The sequence below is a fragment of the Apus apus genome, chromosome 16 (genome assembly GCF_020740795.1).
Source record: "Apus apus isolate bApuApu2 chromosome 16, bApuApu2.pri.cur, whole genome shotgun sequence".
Taxonomy (NCBI): domain Eukaryota; kingdom Metazoa; phylum Chordata; class Aves; order Apodiformes; family Apodidae; genus Apus; species Apus apus.
In genome coordinates, this window is record NC_067297.1 from 9,399,811 (window position 1) to 9,422,414 (window position 22,604).

Genomic DNA, 22,604 nt, shown 5'->3' on the forward strand with positions numbered 1-22,604 from the left:
ACAAATGTTTCTTCTGACTGAAAATTCCACTTCAATGAGCCTAAAACACTTTACAGAAAACCATTGTTGAAAAATTACTGAAGGCAGGAGAGAATCTCTCACCATTCAAAAACATGAAGAATTTGTTTTGTCAAGTCAGACAGTATTTAGGCTAGGAAAAATTTCAGGGATTTCTGGTTCATGGGTTGTACTATTTCATCTGAAAAGTTGCCAAGATTATTTCAGAAAGTTTTCCCTGTTCAAGTGTACCTAAGACCAGTTTCACAGGAACACAATCAACTAACAACAAAACTAACATCAAGGCACATTTAGGTAATAGTAGGCTTGAATAAAATCACACCTTATCATTGTCACAAGTTTTATCTGATTCTGAGAAAAACAAAGACACTCTTTAGCTAAAGACATGTAGGCTTTTTTTATTTACTTCTCACACCTTCTACAGTGATTTAGTATTTATTGGATTTCTTCTCTTAACAATTGATATGTGGAACATTTCAGTGTTTTATGTTTTTAATATTCTTGTTTGTTAGATACTGGAGTGCTCTGGTACCATACAAATAATTTATTCTTCTTATCATGTTGTACTATTGATGTAGAAATAATATGACTTACTGACAATTTGTGGCATGAAAAAATTATTTTAAAAAATCAAGCAGGTACTGAGTTACTTTTTCTAATACACTCAGGTAATAGCCTTGTATCATCTGCTCTCCAAGTCTCTCCTACATTCTTAACAAGTTAAAACACAGCTCTTGCTATAGCAGCAAAAAAAAGTATATATATACATATACATATATATATATATAAAATACTTCAAGAAAGATTACCCATTTGAAGAATGGCCTAAATCAATAAAAGCAAGAAAATTCAGTGTTAACCATACTGCTTAAACTTAGGGACTGCTGGAGGTCATATGCAGAAAGCCACCTTTTTCCACTGATTCTTCCATGTTTATTGAATTTTAAATCTCTAATGAATGTTTTAAGCTAATGACTTAGTTCTATGTTTGATTTGACAGTCATATGCAGTTTTAATCATCTCAATGAGCACATTGTCAAACCTGTGTCCCCCTATTCTACCTGCCATTTTGTGTCTCTAGCCCAAGAAGATGAAGAGATAGAATGAAGATATTTAAGCATCTACAAGGACAAATGGATTCCAAGACACCAGAGATTTAAAAATTTGTCATCTCCACAGATAAATTTAAAACGTTCCTGGTAATAAGCCATACTGAAAACTGTCTCCTAAATTTGAAATCTGTAGGACAACTTCATTATTTGTCAAACTGCAGTTCCGGTAGAAATTAATCTCGGTGCCACAAGCAAGATTTTGGGCATGATAAGATCTCTGGTTTTGTCAGAATTAATTATACTGTAGATAACCAATTTGAGTAGTTGGTGATTAGTTCTAATTTAAATTGTAGTTAGAAAAGATGAAATTTTCAATAATCAGCACTCAATTGTTTTAAAAGTCAATAAAGAAAAGTCTCAGGCTAGAATTTTAGAGTTCATTCCAATGAGGAAAGAAACAACATATTGCTTAATTATACAATTTGACAGAAAAAAGATCATCAAATAGCAATTAATGAATTTACAAACCTTCAGGTCCACAGACTTCTGGATTACTAATGCAAGAATTTTGATAGCTTCCAAAGAAGAGAAAGGTAACTCCTTTCTTTTCAGTGACATAAATTCCTTTATTCACCATTCCTTCTACAATATCTATAGGAAAAGCAAAATATAGTTTAACATTTGTATAAATGAAAACTCTTTGGAAACATGATTTTAGCAGACCCATACACCTCATTTGTTTTTTATCTCGTCTATTTGTTTGTAATTAACTTATATTCAAGAGGCAGAAATATATATATTTTTCAGACATCCTGTGGTACAGCATCATTGTCTTTTGGAAATTCTTTGTCTAACATGGAAAATGACTGATTGTATTGTGATATGATTGTGATTTTCTTGTGTTCCCTCCTAAAGAAAAGTACTGTTGATTCAACTTCTACTTAGCTAAAGCACATGAGCCTTCTTAATACTAAAAAAACATGACATAGGAAACTTAAGGTCCAAGTCCAGCTGATAAATGATGATGCAAAGTTCATTTCATTTGTTCCAAGATAAAGAGAGGGATTATTTTTAGCAAGGAAGACAATAGGAAATCACAATTAAAAAATGTTGTGTTGAAAAGCCTGCATTCCACAGAAAACAGAATATTCCATCATCTGTTTTTGAGCAGAGAAGATGTAATTGCTCATTTTGGAACTTCATGTTATGCCATTGTTTGTGATGGAAACTCTGCAAGGACTGTGAAGATTCAGGACCTTGGTTTCAAGACTTTTCTATAATTTCTTCTGAAAAGGTGTTAGAATAGTTGCTCCAAGGGAAACACCAGCAATGAGAATAGTCTTTTCCAGCTCTGAGGTGCAGAAATTGCCTGCTAGGTGCTGCTTGATATTTGAAAATCTAATGACATCATAAGGGAAACAAGGAAGGCACACAAATGGTCTAAAATATATGAAGGGTGGGACATAAGGGACTTCTCTATTTATCACGGCATATCTACTTGACTTAACAGATGCCTTCTGCACAGCAGTGCACAGTGCAAACCATGCCGAAGATGTATAGTTAGTGCTAGGGACAGACCATCTCTATAGAGTGATACAAATACCGTCACTACTTCAAGATGGTGGATGCCTTTATGCAAAGGGGACACGGGAAAAGACATCTCATTTTCAAACTGTAGACAACCACCAATCTCAGTGCTGGTCCATCTGTCGGATAACATCACCCAAGGAAACAGCAACAGCGTGGTGTAGCCCTCAGTGAATGTATGTCCAAATATTTTCATAGTTCAGTCCAAACCTCAACACAAATACCACAGTTTCCAAGTATCTTCCTCTTCCTTCGAGGAAGAAGTCATCCAGTTCTGCCTCTAATTGACAGACCAAATTCAGTTTCTTTTAAAATGTTGAGTGTCTATTATGGAGTGTAGCAAATATTTCTAAGTTCTTCTTGTGTCACATGAATTCTAAATTAATCTAGTCAGAATAAAATCCAAAAGGTAACGCATTTCTGTTTCCATGGCATTTCCTTTGCCATTGATATCACAGTTCTTAATGTTCTTTTTGAATATATCTTATTATGTGAGAACTATGCAAATGCAAATGTTCTATAAAGCAGATAAGAAAGGACTGAAAGGAATAAGGGTCACTTGAAGTTCAATATTAATAGAGCTGACATTTGCCAGCATACTTTTACTGTTAGAGAGTAGCAAAATAGTGAGTTTAGTATTCTAATATAAACCTCCTAGTATCTGAGTAGCCTAAATGACAGTTCTACCATTTCCATCTTTCTCCTTGGGTCAGATTTTCCAACAACTAGATGCGAGTCAATACCTAATTGAAAAGCACACAAGAGGTCATATTTCAATTGCACCTACACAAATATTAATCCTAGAGACTTAAACTAAATTACTTTAAGCTTATGGTGGGGTAGATGTAATTAGTTTCCAATCTGTCAGGTTCCTGCCTGGAGAGTTATCATTTTCTTTTTATTTCTGGGCTTGTGGATATAAAAAGAAAAAAAGGACATACATATGAAGATTGTTGCTTGCCTTTTTTTTTTTTTTAATAATAATAAAAAATAAAATAATAAAATAAAAGCATGTTAATCAAAGATGTCATGATTGACAAGTCTTACTTCCAGGCTTTGCAAATGTGCTTGCATTTGTCTTTCCATGTGTCCTTTAAAAACTACTACGAAATGGTAAAAAAAACAGCTAGCTTCTTTTTCCTTAAGCTTGAAAAAACAAGAAAAAAATTCAACCTATTTCTCTTACATGTTCCTCTGAAATGCTATCTCTGTTTTCTTTAAGCTTAATACAAATATTTTAGGTTTTGGAGGACCACTGGAGCTTATCCTCCCATGTGCTGCTTCACACAGGGATGCCTCTCCCAGCGGCTCAGAGTAACTCAGGTAGCATAGCATGAGTGCTTTTTCAATCACATGTGCCAAAGTAACCTTCAAAAGACCTTTACCATGGGGCCACTTTAACCAAAGGTGTGATAACTTTGAATGCAATATTATAAGAACCATCCAAGCCTGATGAATGCAGAACAAAAAATATATAAATCCTCACCTACAGTTGCAGAGAAGTTAGAGTAGGCAGAGTCATTGGTATATACAAAGGTAGAATTATGGGAAGGAAGCACAGTGAAGTTGTGGATTCTTAGAGCTGGGTGGAACAACAAAAGAAAATAAGCAAATAAGCAAAACAATGAATAAACACAATCAGCAATGAATTGACCAGTTCATATCTCTCAACTTAGCACAAATCACAGATGTTGGTCAGTGGCCTTTATCATACAACCACTTCTCCCCAGGACTTGTATGCATAGCAATGCTACACTATCATTAACCACTTGTTCTCATTACAGCAACTGAGAAAAAAAATAATTTAAAAATGCAACTGCAGATGAGGGGCTCTGAAATATAATGATGGTGGTAAGGAACTCTGCAATTATAACAAAAAAACGTTACACTGGTGCAAAAGCTATGGGTATTCAAATTCTATGTCCAGTTCTGGGCTCCCTGGTAAAAGAGACACAAACACACTGGAGCAAGTCCAGTAAAAGGCTGAGAATGCTGGGACTACTCAGCCTAGAGAAGAGAGGCCTCAGGGACCTTATCAATGTATATACCTCCAATGGGAGGTCTAAAGACGATGCCAGACTCTCCTGTGTCGTATCCAGTGAGTAGATAAGAAGCAATGGACACAAATTAAATCCCAATAAATTCCATCTAAACTTAAGGGAAAAAACAGGGTTTTTTAATATATGAGACAATAACATTTTACTCTTTTTTTTTCCCCCTAATTTTCGTAATTTAACAGCATCTGGTAATTAGTTACCGTGGGCAGACAAATGGAGCTGGATGAAACACTCTTATTAAAAAAAAACAAAAACACAAAAACCAAAACAAAACATAAAACCAAACAAAAATGTCAAGAAAAAAAATGCATGGAAAAGAAGGGGTCAGATGAGAAACCTGAACACAGCCACATCTTTATTTACTATATTTTAAGTCGATTGTTTCCTTTGAAGTGTTTCTACTATTGAGATAAAAAATAATAAATAACTTGTCAACACACTCTCACAACACAGATGCATTGAGAGATATAAATCTGGCTTCACACACAATGACTTTAACAAATAAAATGGATTAACGTGACAGACAGGTTATGATGCTTCAAGAATTTAAGAGGAGAAATGTGGAATGAAAACAAATGCATGATATGATGAGTAGAAAAACAAGACAGACTCTAGCAATAAACAGAAGAGTTGTGTAATCAAAGTGGTAACAAAAACAAGCAAATTGTCACCTGCATTTGATTACAAGAATAAAAAAATTCTTGCATATCAAAGTAAAATATCAGATAGATACATAAAACCTCTGCTGGAGGTAGTTGAAATATCATTTGTGTATTACAAGACACAATATAAGCAACTAAGAATTTGAACCATCCACTACAGCATTAAGGAAATAATTCAAAGTCAGAATTTCAGAGAAAAAGACTTTTTGTTACTGGTATCCTCTACAAATACTAGTGAGACAAAGTCCACTACTTTTTATTCAGCAAAGGCATGCACCTGACTGAGTTGTAAAGTTATATTTAACACAATGTCATAATAGGAGTCAAAGGAGATTGCTCATGTGAGCCAGTCCCATTCCTGCAAGCAAAGGTTTGTAGGATCAGGAAATTTATATGTTATGCTTTATGTCTCCCAAGATGCTACTGAATAGGATTCTGAATTTTGCTGAAATAATGTAATTTAACATAATTTTAAAAACAATCTAACATCAATTGCCATTTTTCCAAGAGCTGTATTTCATATATTGCTTTCCAGCACTTCATTGCAACGTAAGTGCCAAACCACTGCTAGATATGGAGTGCTTTACTCTTTTTGAAGGTATATGAGGTCCAGTGTCAGAAAATTACTTTAACACATTGACAGAGAACTCATATGGTAACTTTTGTAAGCCAAATTATTACTCTACTCAAGTCAATAGGAATGCTGCCATCAGCCTCTAATGGTAGAAGAACATTGCCCAGATTTCTGGTCAGCCAATTTCATTCTTTTAAGAAACTTTGTGGAAAGATGGCTCTGAGTTTAAGCTTAAAATACTTGAACACCTCTGGAATAAAAGGGTTGAGATATTGATGGATCTTTTCCCACTTAGGAACAGAGATTGACAGTCATTTTTGTGTAATAAATATCAATATCTTTGCACTTTTGAAACATTTTTCATGTAAGGTTGTAAAGGTCTCTGGCTCCTGATTTAATCATCTGTACTGTAAAGATACTACAGTCACCAGTAGTAACACGGCAGCTACCCCTTGCACTAGGACAAAATACTGTAGCTTAACTGCCAAGGTGGTCAGCTGTAGTGTGAGTAAAAACTGGGGAATGTACATCAGCCCAACTTGAAATTGGCTAAATTGTCAGAAAAACAAAACAAAACAGTTCATGTGAAAATTACTAAGGGACCTATAAGGTTCAGAGGGAGGCTGAAAATTTTATCTGAAAGGAATGGCCCTGCAGGCCCATAATGTTGCACTGGGATACAGTGATTCAATGGAAGCTGCATTTATTACATCACTGGCACATTCCTGGGAAGCTCCACTACCCTTTTTTCATCCTGATGTGAAACAATCAGAAACAGAAAACTGTTGAATCCAACCAGACTGCTTTTTAATATCGTTCCGCTTGGGATTGTGCAGTTCTGACAAGTGACTTTCAAATCAGTGAGACTTTTGCCTTACCAAACCTCTTCTGATTTTGCTTGACTGAAAAGAGAATCTGAACTAGCACTGCGATACCATTTTTAAAGAAACACCCAAAAGCAGATAAAAATTAGTAAGAAGTATTCAGATAAGATCTTAAACTTGCCATTCTATAGATACCAACATGCAATTTTCAGAAGTGCATGAAGAACATGGGCATTTAACTCCTTCCAATAAAAAGCAACAAGAAGCAGGCATTTTCATTGCTGGTGTAACCAAGTATCTCAGTCACAGTGTATTAGTGCATGCTATGCATGTACCACACCAACTAATAATAATGTTATATCAATGACTCTTTGGATCATAAACCTTTCCTCTTTATAACCTTAACAATGCACAGACAGCCCATGAAACATCTGAGATTACTCTATAAAAATCAGCTCACAAGTACAATACCACTTGGACATTGGAGCACAACAAAAACATGACATGAAAAAATGCCTCAGCTGCTGTGGTACAAACATTAAGCCCTTTCTTTTCCCCTGTTCCCTTTCTAGTTACAAACTCCCCACAAATACTTATGTTATTGTCACTGTCAACAAATCCCCTGTCTACCTCCATTTGTATCCCGAAACTCATGAATTCCATCCACATCTTCCAGTGGCCAGTAATGGGAAGCTGATGCGAGAACTTTGAACCCTTTCAAGAAACACAGATGAAAAGGTGATTAAAGAAAGGACCAAGTAGAGTGTAACAACTCATCACAGAAAAGAATCATAAAGGAGGTCAATAAGTTAAGTAAAACAAGGTATTTTACGTAAATCAAGTATGCCACATAAGCAAGATCATAAATCAAAGTGGCAGAGTAGATTAAAGCCATATATCTGATTGACCACTGCAGAAAACTTGTTTATAAAACTCAACTGATTTTTATCTTAGTTGCATTTAAAATATATAATAATCTCTGATTAAATCTCTGGTAGTATCAGGCAGCTTTTGTTGAAGTAACAGTTAAGGAGTCATTCAAGAGTAAATTCAATTTTTTACCCAGATTTTAAGCACATGGTGGACAGTACAAAACACCAAGAAGGAAATGCACGGAGGACAGTTCAGCCTCTCCAGCATGGTACCTCTGCTCCTGCCTCCTTCATAGGTAACTCAGCACTCTGCAGTTCAAGGGAGTAGGAAAAGATACTAGAGAGTTCCCAGGAATCTTATCCTGTCTCCAAAACCCACTGGAAAATCAGTGCAACACCTTCAGGTTCTATTAATCCAAGCTTTTTTTCATCTTTGGTCTTCTAGAAGAGACACTACACCAAAACCAGGACAACTCCTTGAGGCTGATGAAAGCATTTTGTTTTCCTAAATATCCTCCTTAGCAACAGGTCAATAAGCTGACGAGCAAAATGTCTGCTGGTTTCCATTGACATTTATTTATCTGCACAACCTAATTGATGAGTTTGAGCAGATTTTAGGAGATATAACTACTCAAACCTGTCCAGAAGCAGGCTGCCCAAAACAATCAAATTTTGTGTTAAGGTAACAACTCTGTTTTGAGGGCAGAGCATTAATGATGAAGGAAAACATGAATTGTAATTTATTGTTATCTTGTTAGCTGCAAGAAACCCTTTGTTCTTAAAATAATTTAACTGGCTGTGCTGGAATAAATTTATAATCTCCTATATCTAAAATAGTTTAAGGAGGTTGATATAGATATACAGAAGTTTTACTATGAATGCAAATGAGAACATTTTTTTTCACTATAATGGCATATAATCTTAATAGTTAGAGTTAATATTTTCTTGGGAGGGCAGGGGGGAAAATGACACAATGGATGACAGCAACAGAGAAAGCAAGGATTTATATTCCACAATATCCATGGTTAATTATCCTACAATTATTTTTCATTCCCAAACAATCATTTCAAGAACGTGAGATCCAAAACTCATAGAGATAAGTTTGTTAAAAACCACTTCAGCTGTCATACACCACACAAAAGCTCCCCATACCTAATGTGCAAATTAAAACAAGTCATAGAGCAGCATCCATTGATATTTACAGCCTATCCCACATCTTTCTTCACGCTTGAGATCAAAACAGCTTGTATATTTGATAGTTATTCTATCATTCTCATATCCTGGATACAAACAGGATTTCTTTATCATGGATTTGAAGGTGCAAAAATTTTATTTGAATCCATAAACTGCTAGCCCATACAGTAGAGATCAGTCTGATGCCCTCCATCCTCATGGTATAGTCTCAGAGCTGTGACACAGACAGGGTGCTAAGATTTTTTTATTTTTTTTTTAAGAAGTGCAAAGCTGATACAATCATTAAACATCACAACAAGCAATTTTAGATCTGAGAGCACAGAACTAAAAGCATTTCTGCATCTTCTGAGGATACACAAACTACTCTGACTTGCTTCCAAACTTAATACCAGTGATATCTAACAAATTATTCAAAACTGACCAAGATCCATTATTGGCCCACCTAACTAGAAATATTTGCAGTTAGCATAGAGGTTTTCCCAGAGAGGGAGCATGAGCATAAATAGGTAAGATGGGGACATCTTTAGAGACAAGCCTGAGATTTCTACAGCTATAAGTTTCTTTGAATATTCCTTCCTTTTGAAAAAGGCACAACTGCTAACAAAAGCAGGCTACTGCCAACATAGGAGAATTACACAGATAACCACACACAAAACTCAATCGAAAAATTCCAGGCAACCCAGCTAAGCTGAGTGTGGCAAAGCACACTGAGGAATCAGGATATCAGAAGGTTTTTTCATTTACATTAACTAGATCTGGGTATGTGCTTAGTTCTATCTTCAAAGAACATATTCTGGCTGTGGCAAAATAAATGAAATTTACAAATTTCTATGGTATTAAGAGCATCCATACACAGGCTACCTGTGTTAATGCACCTCCATTCGACTTTTAAACTACCAGTTCCATTTTGCAGAGCACAAAACATGCCTACTGTTTCACAATGTGCTTATATGCAAATAGTTCTTGCCCCCATGAACATCTCCCTTTTGTAGCAGAGAAAAAAGTTGCTAAAAATAAAAGAGAACTCTAGAAAAAAATTGAGAAACATAGAAAAAAAAATTCTGGGAGAGAATAATTTTATGCTAAATAACTGTCGCAATGAAGTAGCCAGTAGCAGCAGCATCATGACAAAGACATTGCCACTACTGGCATAAAGCTCATAAGGAGAAGCTATGTTCTGAGGAGCTTACATTTAAAAGCTGAGAAAAAAAATGGACAAAAAAAGGGAAGGAAGAGAGATATACAGCAAAGTGAATTGCTTAGAGCCATGCTGCATGTTGGTGGCTTTCCCAGCTCCCAGTTGGGAACTAGATAAAGCCATGCTCTCTACCCCACTGCCAGCCAATCAGCCCTGAGAAGACCTCTGAAAACATATACCTGTTGCCTTGAATTCATCTCTGCAATATCCTTTCAGTAGGTAACTATGCTGTGTTTAGAACAAAATCACAGGACTTCTTTACAGTCTAGTTCAAATCCAAAAAGCATTGCTCACAGTTATGCTTACACACATGCTGTACTACAAAATAAATGCCCCTTATTGCAGGAGGATTTTTTCCCCCTGTGGTTCCACCAGCCAATGATCCTCATCTACAGGAAATGAGACTATATTTCTTTATTTTTTTAGTGGAGGTGAAACAAAAGAACCTAATTGGGCTGAGGCTACTGCTATAGCAGGCATCATGGCTTTTCCACATCTCTCTGTGTTTTATTTGAAAATAATTGCATATAGTTAAAACTTAAAAGCACAAAGCAATACATGAATTGGTAAAGCAGTAAAATTGTACTTGTACACCACCATGAGGCTTGAGGCTAAACTATTTATATAAACAGAAGAATTCTAGAGTTACACACACAGACCCCAAACAAGCTTTGAGTAAGTTTTTTTTTCTGCATTGAAAACAGACAAGAGGTCTTTAATATATTTTATAACTGATTTAAACTTCAGCATGAAGGCTAGGAGGAGAGTGGATGACTTGAAGCCGTGCCAAAGTACTGCAGAGTATACAAGCTGGCATTTCTAACTGTAAATCATTGAATTTAAAATGCTGAACACTAAGACACTGAGGAAAAAAAAAGGAACTAGTCTGTTCAGAAACTCATGCTCAAAAAGAAATAAACACTACATATAGAATTTTTTTTGCATATCAGACACAAGACATTTTTCTCTAAATATGTTTCTAGGCAGAATATTTAGTATGTAGGTTATTGAATTTAAAATGACTGGGACAGTGATACTTTAGACTTTATTACATGTCTAATACAGATCTGACATTCAAAAAGGATCACAGTTTCTTTAGAGCTACTAAGAAAATGAAAAATACAAACTGAAAAAAACCAAATAAATATCTAAACACGTTGTCATGAAAAGTAAATAGAACATTCCTTACCTGGATGTTTGGGTAGCTGGGAATAGTTTCCACACACCTGCACGCAAAACATTACATAATGAGACACAGTTAGGTAAAACTTGCTAAGAGAAATTCCAATATATCTGAATACTGACCGTATTCAGAACATTACCTGATATTTGTACTGAAATAAAATCAGCAAAGAATAATGACAACAGAGCAGAGATAACAAATTCTCCATGGTCTATATAAGGTTAAAAGTACAAATGAAAACAAATGCCTGTAAGATTTCAATCATAAGTTTTCTTTTGCTCCTTTTTGTATTAAAAGAGACATTTTCCATGCAAGTTCAACAAGTCTGTTCCTTCAGTGATGACAAAATATCCTTGCAGACGTTTTAAGTAGTACTTGTTTGCTTCACACTTTGATCTCTTCATTTAACTATAAATAAATTGCTGTGGTTGAAGGAAAATTAAAAGAAATGTGCATCAGATCCAAAAGCTGTAGTGCTTCATAGAAAGAAGTCAAATATTTGTTACAATCTCTGCCAAAAAGAAAAGATCTTGTTTTCAACTTTCTTCCTATGGCTGTCTTTTCCGTCCAATTACTTTCACGTTGTCAGAGGTCTGAAGCCAGTTTTAGTTTTGCTAGCAAGAAAATGCACTTCCTTACAGCACGCAGGGTATATAACTCTCCTTATTTCCTCAGAAACTCAGATGAGAATAGTTGCTGTCTCCTTGCTTGTCCAGCTCACGTTTGCACCTCCATCCCAGATCTTTTTGGGTGGAGAGCAAGTCTGAATGATGTCATGCTTTCTTCTCAAACTTTGTCCCATTCTGGTACTCTATTTATATCACATTGCTGCTGCCTTTTTTCTGGGTCCTAACAGCAGCCAGCTACGAACAAGTGGAAACAAGTCAATGTGCTCCAGCAAACAGATAAAAGAGATTACTGCTGTGAGCAATCTGCACACTTGAAGAATCAAAGCCAAAAGAAGTGTTTAAAATTTAAACACTTAAGAAAAATAAAACAGGCTTTTGACAGAAATTTAAGGAAAGCTAAGATCCATTTTTTAAATTAACAGTTTGCCTTTCTGTCTACAGAAGTATGACCTTTAAAAAAATATTGATTGAAATCATATAGCAGTGTGAGGGATTAATTTTACAATGTCTCTATCAAGGGGAAACTGAGGCATTAGCCATTTCACTGTGTTGCACTAAGTTTCACAACAAACCAAGTAAAAGAGCTAGGAAAAGCCTTCTATAGTTGCCACTTCTTTTTCTCTCTTTTTTAAAATAAAAAATAATTACATTTAAGTATTTTTATGAGTCTCCCAATTACACTGAACTATGTCACAAATATCATTTTATACATAAAAGAAAAATAACAGCTAGAACTAGTTGATACTCTTTAATTTAATCTGCCTCTTTATGGTAAAAACCTGCTTTCAGTTCCCTCCAAGTTATTTATTTTCAGTTAAATAAACTGAAAGAGTAATATTTTAAACAAAACTTTATAAGCTTTCCATCTCTATATTCATCTCTCCCCTGCATTTCCATATCAATCCCTTCTTTATCCTCACACAAGTCATTTAAGAGTGATGTAGGCAAGATCAGAAACTACTAATTGGAATCAGACCAAGTTATCTCAACAAAATGCAAATTATTTTACTTACCTTTTCTTTTGCCAAAAGTTATGTCAACAGATTAGTTCTTATTTTCAGCCCAAGATAGTTAGTCAGGGAAACATTCCTGCCTAAAACCAATGGACACACAAGATATACATGCTAATGTCCCCCTCTGGAACTTATCCTCTGACCTTTAGCTATCTTTCCCTCCCCACCCACCCATTTTGTTACTCTTGGCCCCATCTCTTCAGGTACATATATTGGCCTGTATTCGCCTGGTTCCTTTTCTTAGCTCTGTTCCTTCCAGTATATTAGTCCTCTTGTCTACTTCTTAATCAGACACTCTGCACCAATCTCTTGGCTACAACTGATTTTAAGTTCCAGGATGAAATGGTTTTCCACTGGCATTTTATGTAGAGATTATATAGCTGGAAGCCCAGTGAGTAGCAGCTGTGGCCCTGATTTTACCCAGCTGGCTCCCCAGACATATACTGAACTTCTAAAGCTTCTGGTGGTAACTAGCTCCTTGCAGATGACTGGCAAGTAGAAGGGACTCCAGGGTCCAAGGACTGAAGAGATCAAAATTAATTTTGGAAACCTTAAGACATTCACTCTGCATGAATGCTTCAATGTTACCAAAATTTAATATCACAAAACTGCAGTATTTGAACAAAATGCATGTTTTGTTTGTAACCCTGGTTTAGGACTTAGAACAAAATAATTTTGAAAATTTTGAATTTCAGTTCCTGAAAAACTTAGCTTCCTACTTAGTTACAACTATTTAACTTTTGCTTATTTCCCTCATTACTGTCAGCTACAAATTCTATAACCTGAAGGAAGAGGAGAAACTCTGTGTAAACCCTAGGAATTCTGCATCATGCACTGACAAGTAGAACCTTAGAAATGTTAAAGCACTACAGCTAGAAATCCTGAGAAGGGCTAAAATGTAAAAGGAGAAAGACAAGAATTTGAAATATTTGCCAAGAGGGGCCTGTCAAGGGAAAGAATATGCTTACCAAAACAATTGTGAGAATCCAAGCAAACATGTTCACTGCCAAAAATTTTTGTGGAAACAGCAAATTGCAAGCAGACATTACAGATTATTTGCAGAAACAAATTCTGAATTTATTCCTGTGATCCTCTGGAAACCTAGTTTGAAAATTCACCCCGTTCCCATCACAGACCAGAGGCAGCAGCAGGCATCTCGTGTGCAAACCAGAGTAACTGATCCAACACTCACAATCACAGATGATTGCCCTAGAAGAACCTGCGGATGAAATAATGTCATTTAAAGTACTTGCATGTCAATAAAAGCACAAAGGTCTGCATCTGCTGGGTAACTGGGCAGCCTGTGCTAAGCCTGCTGGAGAGGTTTCTCCCCACTGCAGCTCTCCCACACTATTAAAGGAGTGAGGAAAGAGAAAACTGAAATCCCAGTGTTACAGTACTGGGAGGGGTTTATGAAAGGCCTCTAGATTTTCTGTCCCACTTGAGCAAAGAGAAGCAAAAAGGCCAGGGAGGAGCAGCTCAGGAAAATACAAATCTCACTCAAAGACAGAAGACTGCTGCTTAAAAAAAGCAACAATGGATTATTTTAAATAGTATCATAACTATATTAATCTGTATTGATGTATTGGATGAGGATGAAGCAGGAAAGATTGAGACCTCCATTCTTGATGTTTCCAGCACACAAATTCTCTTTTCCTCATGGGATGAGGTACACATGCAACTGTGGTAACTTAGGGTAGCACTTTTCTTGTGCGCTGGAAGCATGATGTGGCATATTTTCTCAGCTATTAAAAACTACACAACGCTTTTCATTGTTATCACTCACATAATGCACACCATGTACATATTATCAGTGAAAAGCTAGTCTACGATAAGTTACATTTAAATTGAAAAGATGTACAGCCTCCTGTGCTTTCTTAACTCAAGACTGCAATTCTAAGCAAAACCAAAATAAACAGAGGATTTTTTCCTTATTATTCTGAAAACTATTAAGTGTTTATTTTTGTGGCTATGTCATCATCTCATGTTACTGTTCTAAACTCTCCATAGACAGCATTTGCTCCAGTCTCTGTAATATTAAGCAGTAAACATCCACTCAGCTGTGGATCATAGAATCATTTAGATTGGAAAAGATCTTTAAGATCTTCAAGTCCAACCATTAACCCTACTCTACTAAGTCCAGTACTAAGCCATATTCCCAAGTGCCACAATGCTACGAGCACCTACGGATGTCTCCAAGTGAACAAGAGTTTGAAGTACACTGTTCTCATTTCTTAGAGCATTTAAAACAAACATTTAAATGTTTGGTCCCTTTTCTTTTAGCACTTTCCCAACTAAAGATCTGCCAAATTTAACAGGGTTTTTTTGTTTATTTGTAATTTTTCTCTAGGACTGCACAAAAAAATTGGTCACTAGCTGCTTTTATGCTGAAAATTGAAAGTGAGTCAATCATGTGTGAAAGTGCATTTTTTATTAGAAAAAGAGGGTTGTAGAGTTGTTATTAAACATATGTTTTCATAACAACAAAAGTTTGGTTGTAACCCTTAGTAGCAGCAACAAAAATATTGTGGGTGCCACAGGCCAGCAAACATGACATCCAAGGAGCCCATCAGTTTTGGTTGCTACGCTATGCCAAAACTTCCTACAGCTTTCTCTACTGCTCTTTGTGTAATAATAAATTCTTGAGATAAAACCTCAAATACTTATTTTTGCATTTAGAATATAAAATTAATTTTGTTTCATATAAACCTTTTTTAAGTCATCTATTAGCAAAGTGTTGGGTTGGTTTTGTTTTGTTTTTTTAAATTAGAAACTAATAGGCCTGAAGTTCCCTGTAAAGAGCCATCATCTCTAAGGTTCATACACTGCCTAGACCAGTAACAGTCTCTTTCAAGTCTCAATCTTATGTGCAAGAAGTGTCAAAGTAACAAATATCAATCTTTGTGTGTTCTGTATTTACACAAATAACTCATCATATAAATGCAGATTAAGAAATAGATGCCTAAGCAGGCCATTCTTGAGAAAAAAATATTCTGGTGTGCTAACAAAATTACTCAGAAATTAGACCACACATTAAAATATTGCATGAAATTTTCTTTGAGCTGATTATACTGAAAAGAACAAACAGAACAGTTCAGATTAAAGAAAAAGCAAACAAACAAAAATCCTGGAGCTAATTCAGTAAGGCAAACACTACCATGGAAAAACATTTTTCCAATTAAGAAAATGAGAAGTTGGTGGTCAATGCCAGAAAACAAAATACAGCCTTTTGGCAACAAAATTAAGGCCTAATCAGAAGAAAATACTTTTATCCTATATGTGTAATGTTAAGCTGATTTAATTTTATATTCTTTCTGAAAAGATTAAGAGTTTCATGATACAAAGATGCAGTAAGCAGGTTTTGAATAACATAATACAATAAATCAATCATTCAACTTTTCTTTGGATGAGGTCTCACTAATATTTATTGAATTATTTTTTAATTGTCTATTTACTGCATCACCCTGCTCATTAGACTTTTATTGTATTGGGGTTGTGCCATGAACGTCTTACTCCATACACTGAAGAAAACATTTGCTTTTTTGAAAAATAAATTAGAGTTTTGCACAGATCTCAAAGATTTAAATTAATCAAATCTTTTATTAGCTGAACCTTAATGTCAACCCTACATAAAGTTGGTTAGTTGTATAAACATTATATTAATTCATTTTTTATTTAGTTATACCAAATCTTATTTGCCAAAAAGCTACTGCCTGTAACTGCATATTTTCTTGTATCATTCAGGTAGGCAGATTTTCTTCATTACAGTGGTATTTCACCATTATAAAGTTTAGCTTTTGGCATTTCTGAGAACTGCTCTTACAGCCTTACTTAATTCCTTCTCTTCTGGGTACAAGCAACCCCATGAAAGTTTCATTGAACTGCACGAATGGAGAATACACCCAGAAGCCAACCTGCAAATTACTTTTCAGTGAGAACATCTGAGCCTATTATAGATGTACACGTTAAACACTTAATTTTATGGGAAATGACACAGCCCCTGTCTTTTGGAGTTTTACTTTAGACTTAAGAGGCAAAAGCAATGAGAGGGTGGGGATAGAAATCAGAGCTGGCTAACGCACTTGCAGTAGCTTCCAAGTCTGCACTCAATAAGATCTGAAAAGTTGTCCAATCTGAACTGCAATCCATCAATTAAAAGCATGAAAACCGAATTTCAGAATTAAGATCCAGACTAAACCCCACAATTTCAGGTACTGATTCTTGGAGTTTTAGCTCTCCATTAATAGAAGAGGGTTGATTTGTAGACCAAACTCTAGCACAGATTCTCTTCCATGCACTCTCTTGACCACTGTGCCTCCTATTGGTTTGTTCCTCACTCTGCTGCAATGCTTAATAATCTGACTAGAGAAATCACTTACATCTGTTGGCTGCAACAGCCATGCCAAAGATCCTAAAATTGGGAGACACACCCTGGAATCATGGAACTGACTAAACACATTTTCAAAACAACCAAAAGAAAAATCCCATTTGTATCTACCACTGTTCTAAATGCACACTGGAAAGCAAACTAAATCAACCATTCAAAATGTGATTTTGACTATGAAAGTGGATATGATATGGAGATGAAAAAAACTTCCCTTCTCTTTTTCTAGAGGATTTATCAGTGTCTCAGTGATTTTCATAGGCTCCTCAAATAACTGTCATTTTCAGATGTCACTTGCAGCTGAAGATGACTGATGTGACCTTCTTCAAATCCTTTTTATTTAGAAATACCAATTTTTCAAGAGATTGTGTTCCCCTTCTTTCTCCCAGGCTCTAAACTTTTTTTAGCACATACAAAGTCAGCTGGATTGAAGACCAGGACACAGAATCATCAAGAAATACCTACCTGAAGTTCTCAGCTGCCAGGAGAGTGTCAGCATTTCCCTCTGTCTTCAAACCTGCATTTTTCTTTCCCCCTGTTGCTTTCTTGTGTTTGGTTTGATATTTAATAGCAGACTTTAAGTACAATTGTTACTAGTTACTTACGCTTTGGAATATTGTGTTAATCATTATCACATTATTAGCATGTGAGCATTTTGCTTCCTAGTCACAATTTATGTCTATCTTCCTCTATTCTCCATACCATTTCTGGTGGCCCAACTTGTGTGCATGTTTTCTTCTGCATGCTTTTGAGTTCCCTCATGTTCTTTCTCCCGGGTTCAGCCCTTTAGCAGGTGTCCTCTCACTGCCCAGTGCAACGTATTCCTTGTTGCTTTATCTTATTGACAGCCTGGGCTGCAATAGCTGCTATTAGTTCCATGAGTACTACATCAGCTAGGAGTTTCTCCCTTATTTAATCTCTTCACAGCAAAACAGGAACTATAATACTCAGGACACCAATATTTCAAGCTTTCTGTTAATTTTGCTGTTCATCCTGTAACTTAACTACAAAATCAAACCATGAATTACATGGCACTGTATTGTGCTAGATCTAACCGTTGCATATTTCTTACCAGATTTATCTTGCATCAGTGTTTGCTGACCAGCATTTAATGCACAGATTTTTTTCCAGGTAGTTATACTTTAAATCAATGTCAATTATTGAGATGTTGACTGGTTCCATATCATAAAATCTGATTTATTTTTTTGCTGAAGAAAAAAAAAGAGAAAGTACATGATGGCAGTGCCTAAGCTTTGCTATGACAAAAATCCTCCTGTAATTTACTATCTAGTTCTATTTCATACTCCTCATGGATTTAAAAAAGAAAAGAAAATAAAGAAAATAAAGAAAATAAAATCCTATTGAAAGTCCAATTATATTTATTTTGTAACAAATAGAAATATTCTACAAAAAATCAATTCTTACCTGCTCCGTTTTAAATTTTTATCAACTAGCATCTGCTACTATTACTAGAACTAAAAGCATCCACATTGCTCTTCCTTCTTTACGCACACTTGTGCAGCCCCAGCAGGTGTATTTCAATTTAACACGCTCTCGGCTCGACCAAAGCAGCTACACAGACAGAGGGCCCCATCGTGTGGCTGAAGAGGGTACCGCAACTGCCGTCCGAGTTTTTAGGTCCCAAATAAACGCCTGGAATTATCTTCTCTGCCTTTCTCAAATGCTAGTCTACGTGTCCCAGCGAGAGAAAAAAAACACTAGATCTCTGTAACATGGATTATTTTTTTTTAAAGTATATCAGACCTGTTCAACTAGTGAGCTAAGAACTACTGTCTTTCCTCTGGTTTAAGAGTGGTAACAGCTTCTGCACTTCTAACAGGTGATGGGTCTCAAATAGCTTTTTTTTTTAATACATAATCTTTGAAGAATTGCTGTACTCATCTGTTATAGTTTAAAATAAGTTACTTGAATACCTAAATTGTTGCCTAGTTATGAAAAACAAAGATTTACCACTGATTTTGTGTAGAGAAATCTTATAATACTAGTTCCTGTTGCTGCTACTTTATAACTGGGACTCAGGCTGTGGTACTGGCTCCTGCAAGCTCTTAACCTGAAAAAGAAGTTCAAAGCAGACAAGACCCATTTATATTAGTGATTTGAATGTCTATCTTCAGCTTAACTCTTTGTACAGATTTAAGTATCTATATCAAGAAAAATCCTGATGCTTCAGGATATGTATGATCAGTGATTTTGTCACTTACAAAAATTGTAACAGGAAGGATACTGGTTACAACTTTTTTCTTAGATGTTATTGATAACAATCACCTTATGAACTTCCTGGTTATGACCAGTCTACTTTACACACAAGAGTATTTTTGTGGGTGCCCTTTTCAGTCCATATTAACAAAGTGTTAGCAGATAAAAAGGCAACAGAGTAAACCATGCTCATTGTCTCCTAGTAACCTGGAACTATACTGATGAAATTAAAATTTGAATGCTTCCATTAAATATATCAAAACCACTACTTTAAAGACAGTGAATCAAGCAGGAATTTTAAAAAATGTTTTATAGAATATGGAATTCTGTTCATAACATTACTTGGGGAAATGTTTTTATATTTTCATTTTTTTCCCCTTAAGTAGTAAAAATAAGAATCTGAATCTTCTAAGCACAGAATTGTAGGATCACAGGAAGACAACTATCAACTATTAGTACCCCACTCCCCCCAAAAAAATAATCAAACCTCTATGAACTAGTGCCTTAGTATGAACACTGGCCTATTCCAGTGATGTAGCCAGTAGAACACTAGAATTTTGGGAGTCATTAACTCATTGAACAATCTGTTCACTTTAAGAACTAAAGAGAATTACCTACACAACCCAATTATAAATATTTCCCTTGTGCACTCAAATCTGTAACCTAAGATTAGCTCTATGCTAGAGCCTTGGTATAAATAACACGCCCTACATTTCAACATTCTTGCAATTACTCAATAGCTAGGTATCTGAGGCTGCAGTTCGGCTCATCAGTAAATCCCACTAAGTTCATTAAATAGGTTATCATATTAAGCCTTCCTTTTGAGCATAAAATTATTTCAAGTTTAACTTTTAATTATTTGCCAGGCAGACAAGCAAGCTCCAAATCAGAAAGAATAGTCCTTTTTGCTCTTTGCTAGAAAGGCAATAGCTTGCACCACAAGTACAGTTGCAAACCAGGACAGATGGCAATGAACACTCAACCACTTCAGCTGTTTCCAGTATTTTGACCTGGGTGTTGTCTAAATTAGCTACTAGCCTATGACAACAGCCATATTTACTCGACATAAACCCTCAGCTGAAAATTTCTGATTTTGGCCACTTGCAGAGATAAACAAGTGTTACAAGACACATGCAATGAAGCACTTCCAAGGATGCTCATAGACCAGTTTGTGCTGGGAAAAATGAAGGTTCCTAAAGGGAAACTTTTAATGTCAGCACAAAAAACAACACATATACAGCCAAAACTAATCTCTAAGTTAATGCACCCATGTGAAAACAAACTGATCAAAGCAGCAGCACACTTAGCTTTTTGGTTACTTCTAAGCCATTGCTACCAATCCTGCCTTAAGAGGAAATAAAGGTGAAAGTGACCAATACTACCAATTCAAATCAGGTAAACAACTGGCTTCAATCAAATTATGCATTTCTATTTTAATTCATTGAAGGCAGAAGAACCATTTTTCAACCCTGCTTTCTCCAGTTTTTGGCCAAAATTGTATTAGCAACAAAACAAAATTACATCTAAAGGAAAAATACAAAGATCTTCTTGTAATGTAATTCAGAGGTGTAAGAGGGGCAGACTTCAACGTTCTTGACTTCTATAGTTGATGCAGAGGAGTGTTCTTCCATGGTTTTAAAACAGATTCTGCCAAGATCCTGAGAGATCTAAGGGCAACCCCAGCTTTCCTAAGGACTTTGACACTCCATTCAAAGTTTCAGTAAGAAACAGCAAAACATTTCCTCTGCCCTTTTCTTGAACTAAGGCTTTTACCTTGCCTATTTCACACATGCACGAGTTTTCCAACTACTCTAACAAAACCCTCTGAGCTTGGACACTTAAAACACTCACAGCTTAATCACAGAACTAGGAACAGTAAATGGCCCAGCACCCCATCCTGCTTCTGAAAGTTAAGGCTGAACATGGTCTGTAATGACAAGTTACTCAAAAGCAATCTGAAACCAAAGACCTTAGCACGGGCAAACTCACCAGTCTGCACAGAATGCAAACTCCTGCAATTAAAACTGATCTAACCATACAGTACTCAAGCAAGCAGACCAGAATAGGTATTGCAAGAAGGCATTTCAGTCTCATCAATTCAGTCCTGAAAACGGCAGACCTCAAATACAGACTGACTTGACTATTTAGTACAGAGGTTCTTAGAATGCAAGTCCTTACTTGACTAAAAATCTAACATTTTATTTTGCATAAACCTAACTAGTGAAAAACTTAAGTCTTATCATTAAGGAACTTCAACCAAGGAATCAGGACATGCATATTAAGGCTGTATGCAGTATTTATAAACACTTAACAGGTATTAAATGTGACAAGTGCAACAAGCTGACTTAATTCCACTCCCAAAGAATTTCAAGCTGAAGATATTACTTTACAGCAGGACTAATATTACTGCCTGCTTCAGAGATGAGTTTTTGTGGACCTGGAAGTTAACACTGAAGATTACAAAGCAAAGCTCACAGCAGTTATACTAGTCTTCAAACAGCTATTTAGCTTTTTTTAAACCCTTCCAACTGCTTTGTAGAAATTCATACTAAGGCAGCTAGTACCTGTGTGCAGCCAGCAAGTAGTAATGACATCATACATGCTCGACAGAACAACACAAATGTCATTTCAGGGCTATTTTACCTTCTTAGTGTATCAATACTGCAAAACTACAGCAGGTTTCCCAAAAAATATGTGGTTTTTAAGCAGAGCATTTTCAGAAGTGAGACAGCTCAGTCAAAAGCTACCACACCTAGCAAATCAGCAGTATAGTCAAGCTAGCAGTATTAACCAGGATATGCACAGCTAAATTAGAGAACACTACAGGGAAGTCTACAATATGAAGGTAAAGCAAGATGATGAAGCAAGATTCAATGGAATGTTAAGTGGGAGTACATCTTACTACAATCTAAGTGTACAACATTCCTCATTCTCATTAGTGAGTTTCCAGTCACTCAGCTTCCAACCAACTACCTAGAAACACAAAATAACACCCAAAAAAAAATATCACAGAACTCCAACTTGCACTGATTTAAAAAGAATTCCTTTACAACAGTATTGCAAAAGTAATCATCATAGTCCACATTTTGCTACCATGTACCAGAATAGTTGAATAAATATTCAAGTAGGAGTTATGTACA

At 35.8% G+C, this 22,604-nt stretch overlaps 1 protein-coding gene across 2 annotated transcripts in view; it reads right to left on the reverse strand.

The window, feature by feature from the left end:
• ADGRD1 (adhesion G protein-coupled receptor D1) overlaps positions 1-12,058 on the reverse strand; it is a 135,235-nt gene extending 123,177 nt beyond the window's left edge. Inside the window, exons 1-5 of one of the 2 annotated variants that reach the window (XM_051634360.1) lie at positions 11,361-12,058; positions 11,228-11,264; positions 7,405-7,488; positions 4,144-4,239; positions 1,599-1,721 (exon numbers count right to left, since the gene is read on the reverse strand). In XM_051634360.1, the coding sequence (XP_051490320.1) occupies positions 1,599-1,721; positions 4,144-4,239; positions 7,405-7,488; positions 11,228-11,264; positions 11,361-11,429 (409 nt within the window). In that variant the 5' untranslated portion in view covers positions 11,430-12,058. The remainder of the gene's footprint in view (positions 1-1,598; positions 1,722-4,143; positions 4,240-7,404; positions 7,489-11,227; positions 11,265-11,360) is intronic. The other variant, XM_051634361.1, reaches the window with a different exon arrangement.
• Between the last annotated feature and the right edge of the window lie 10,546 nt (positions 12,059-22,604).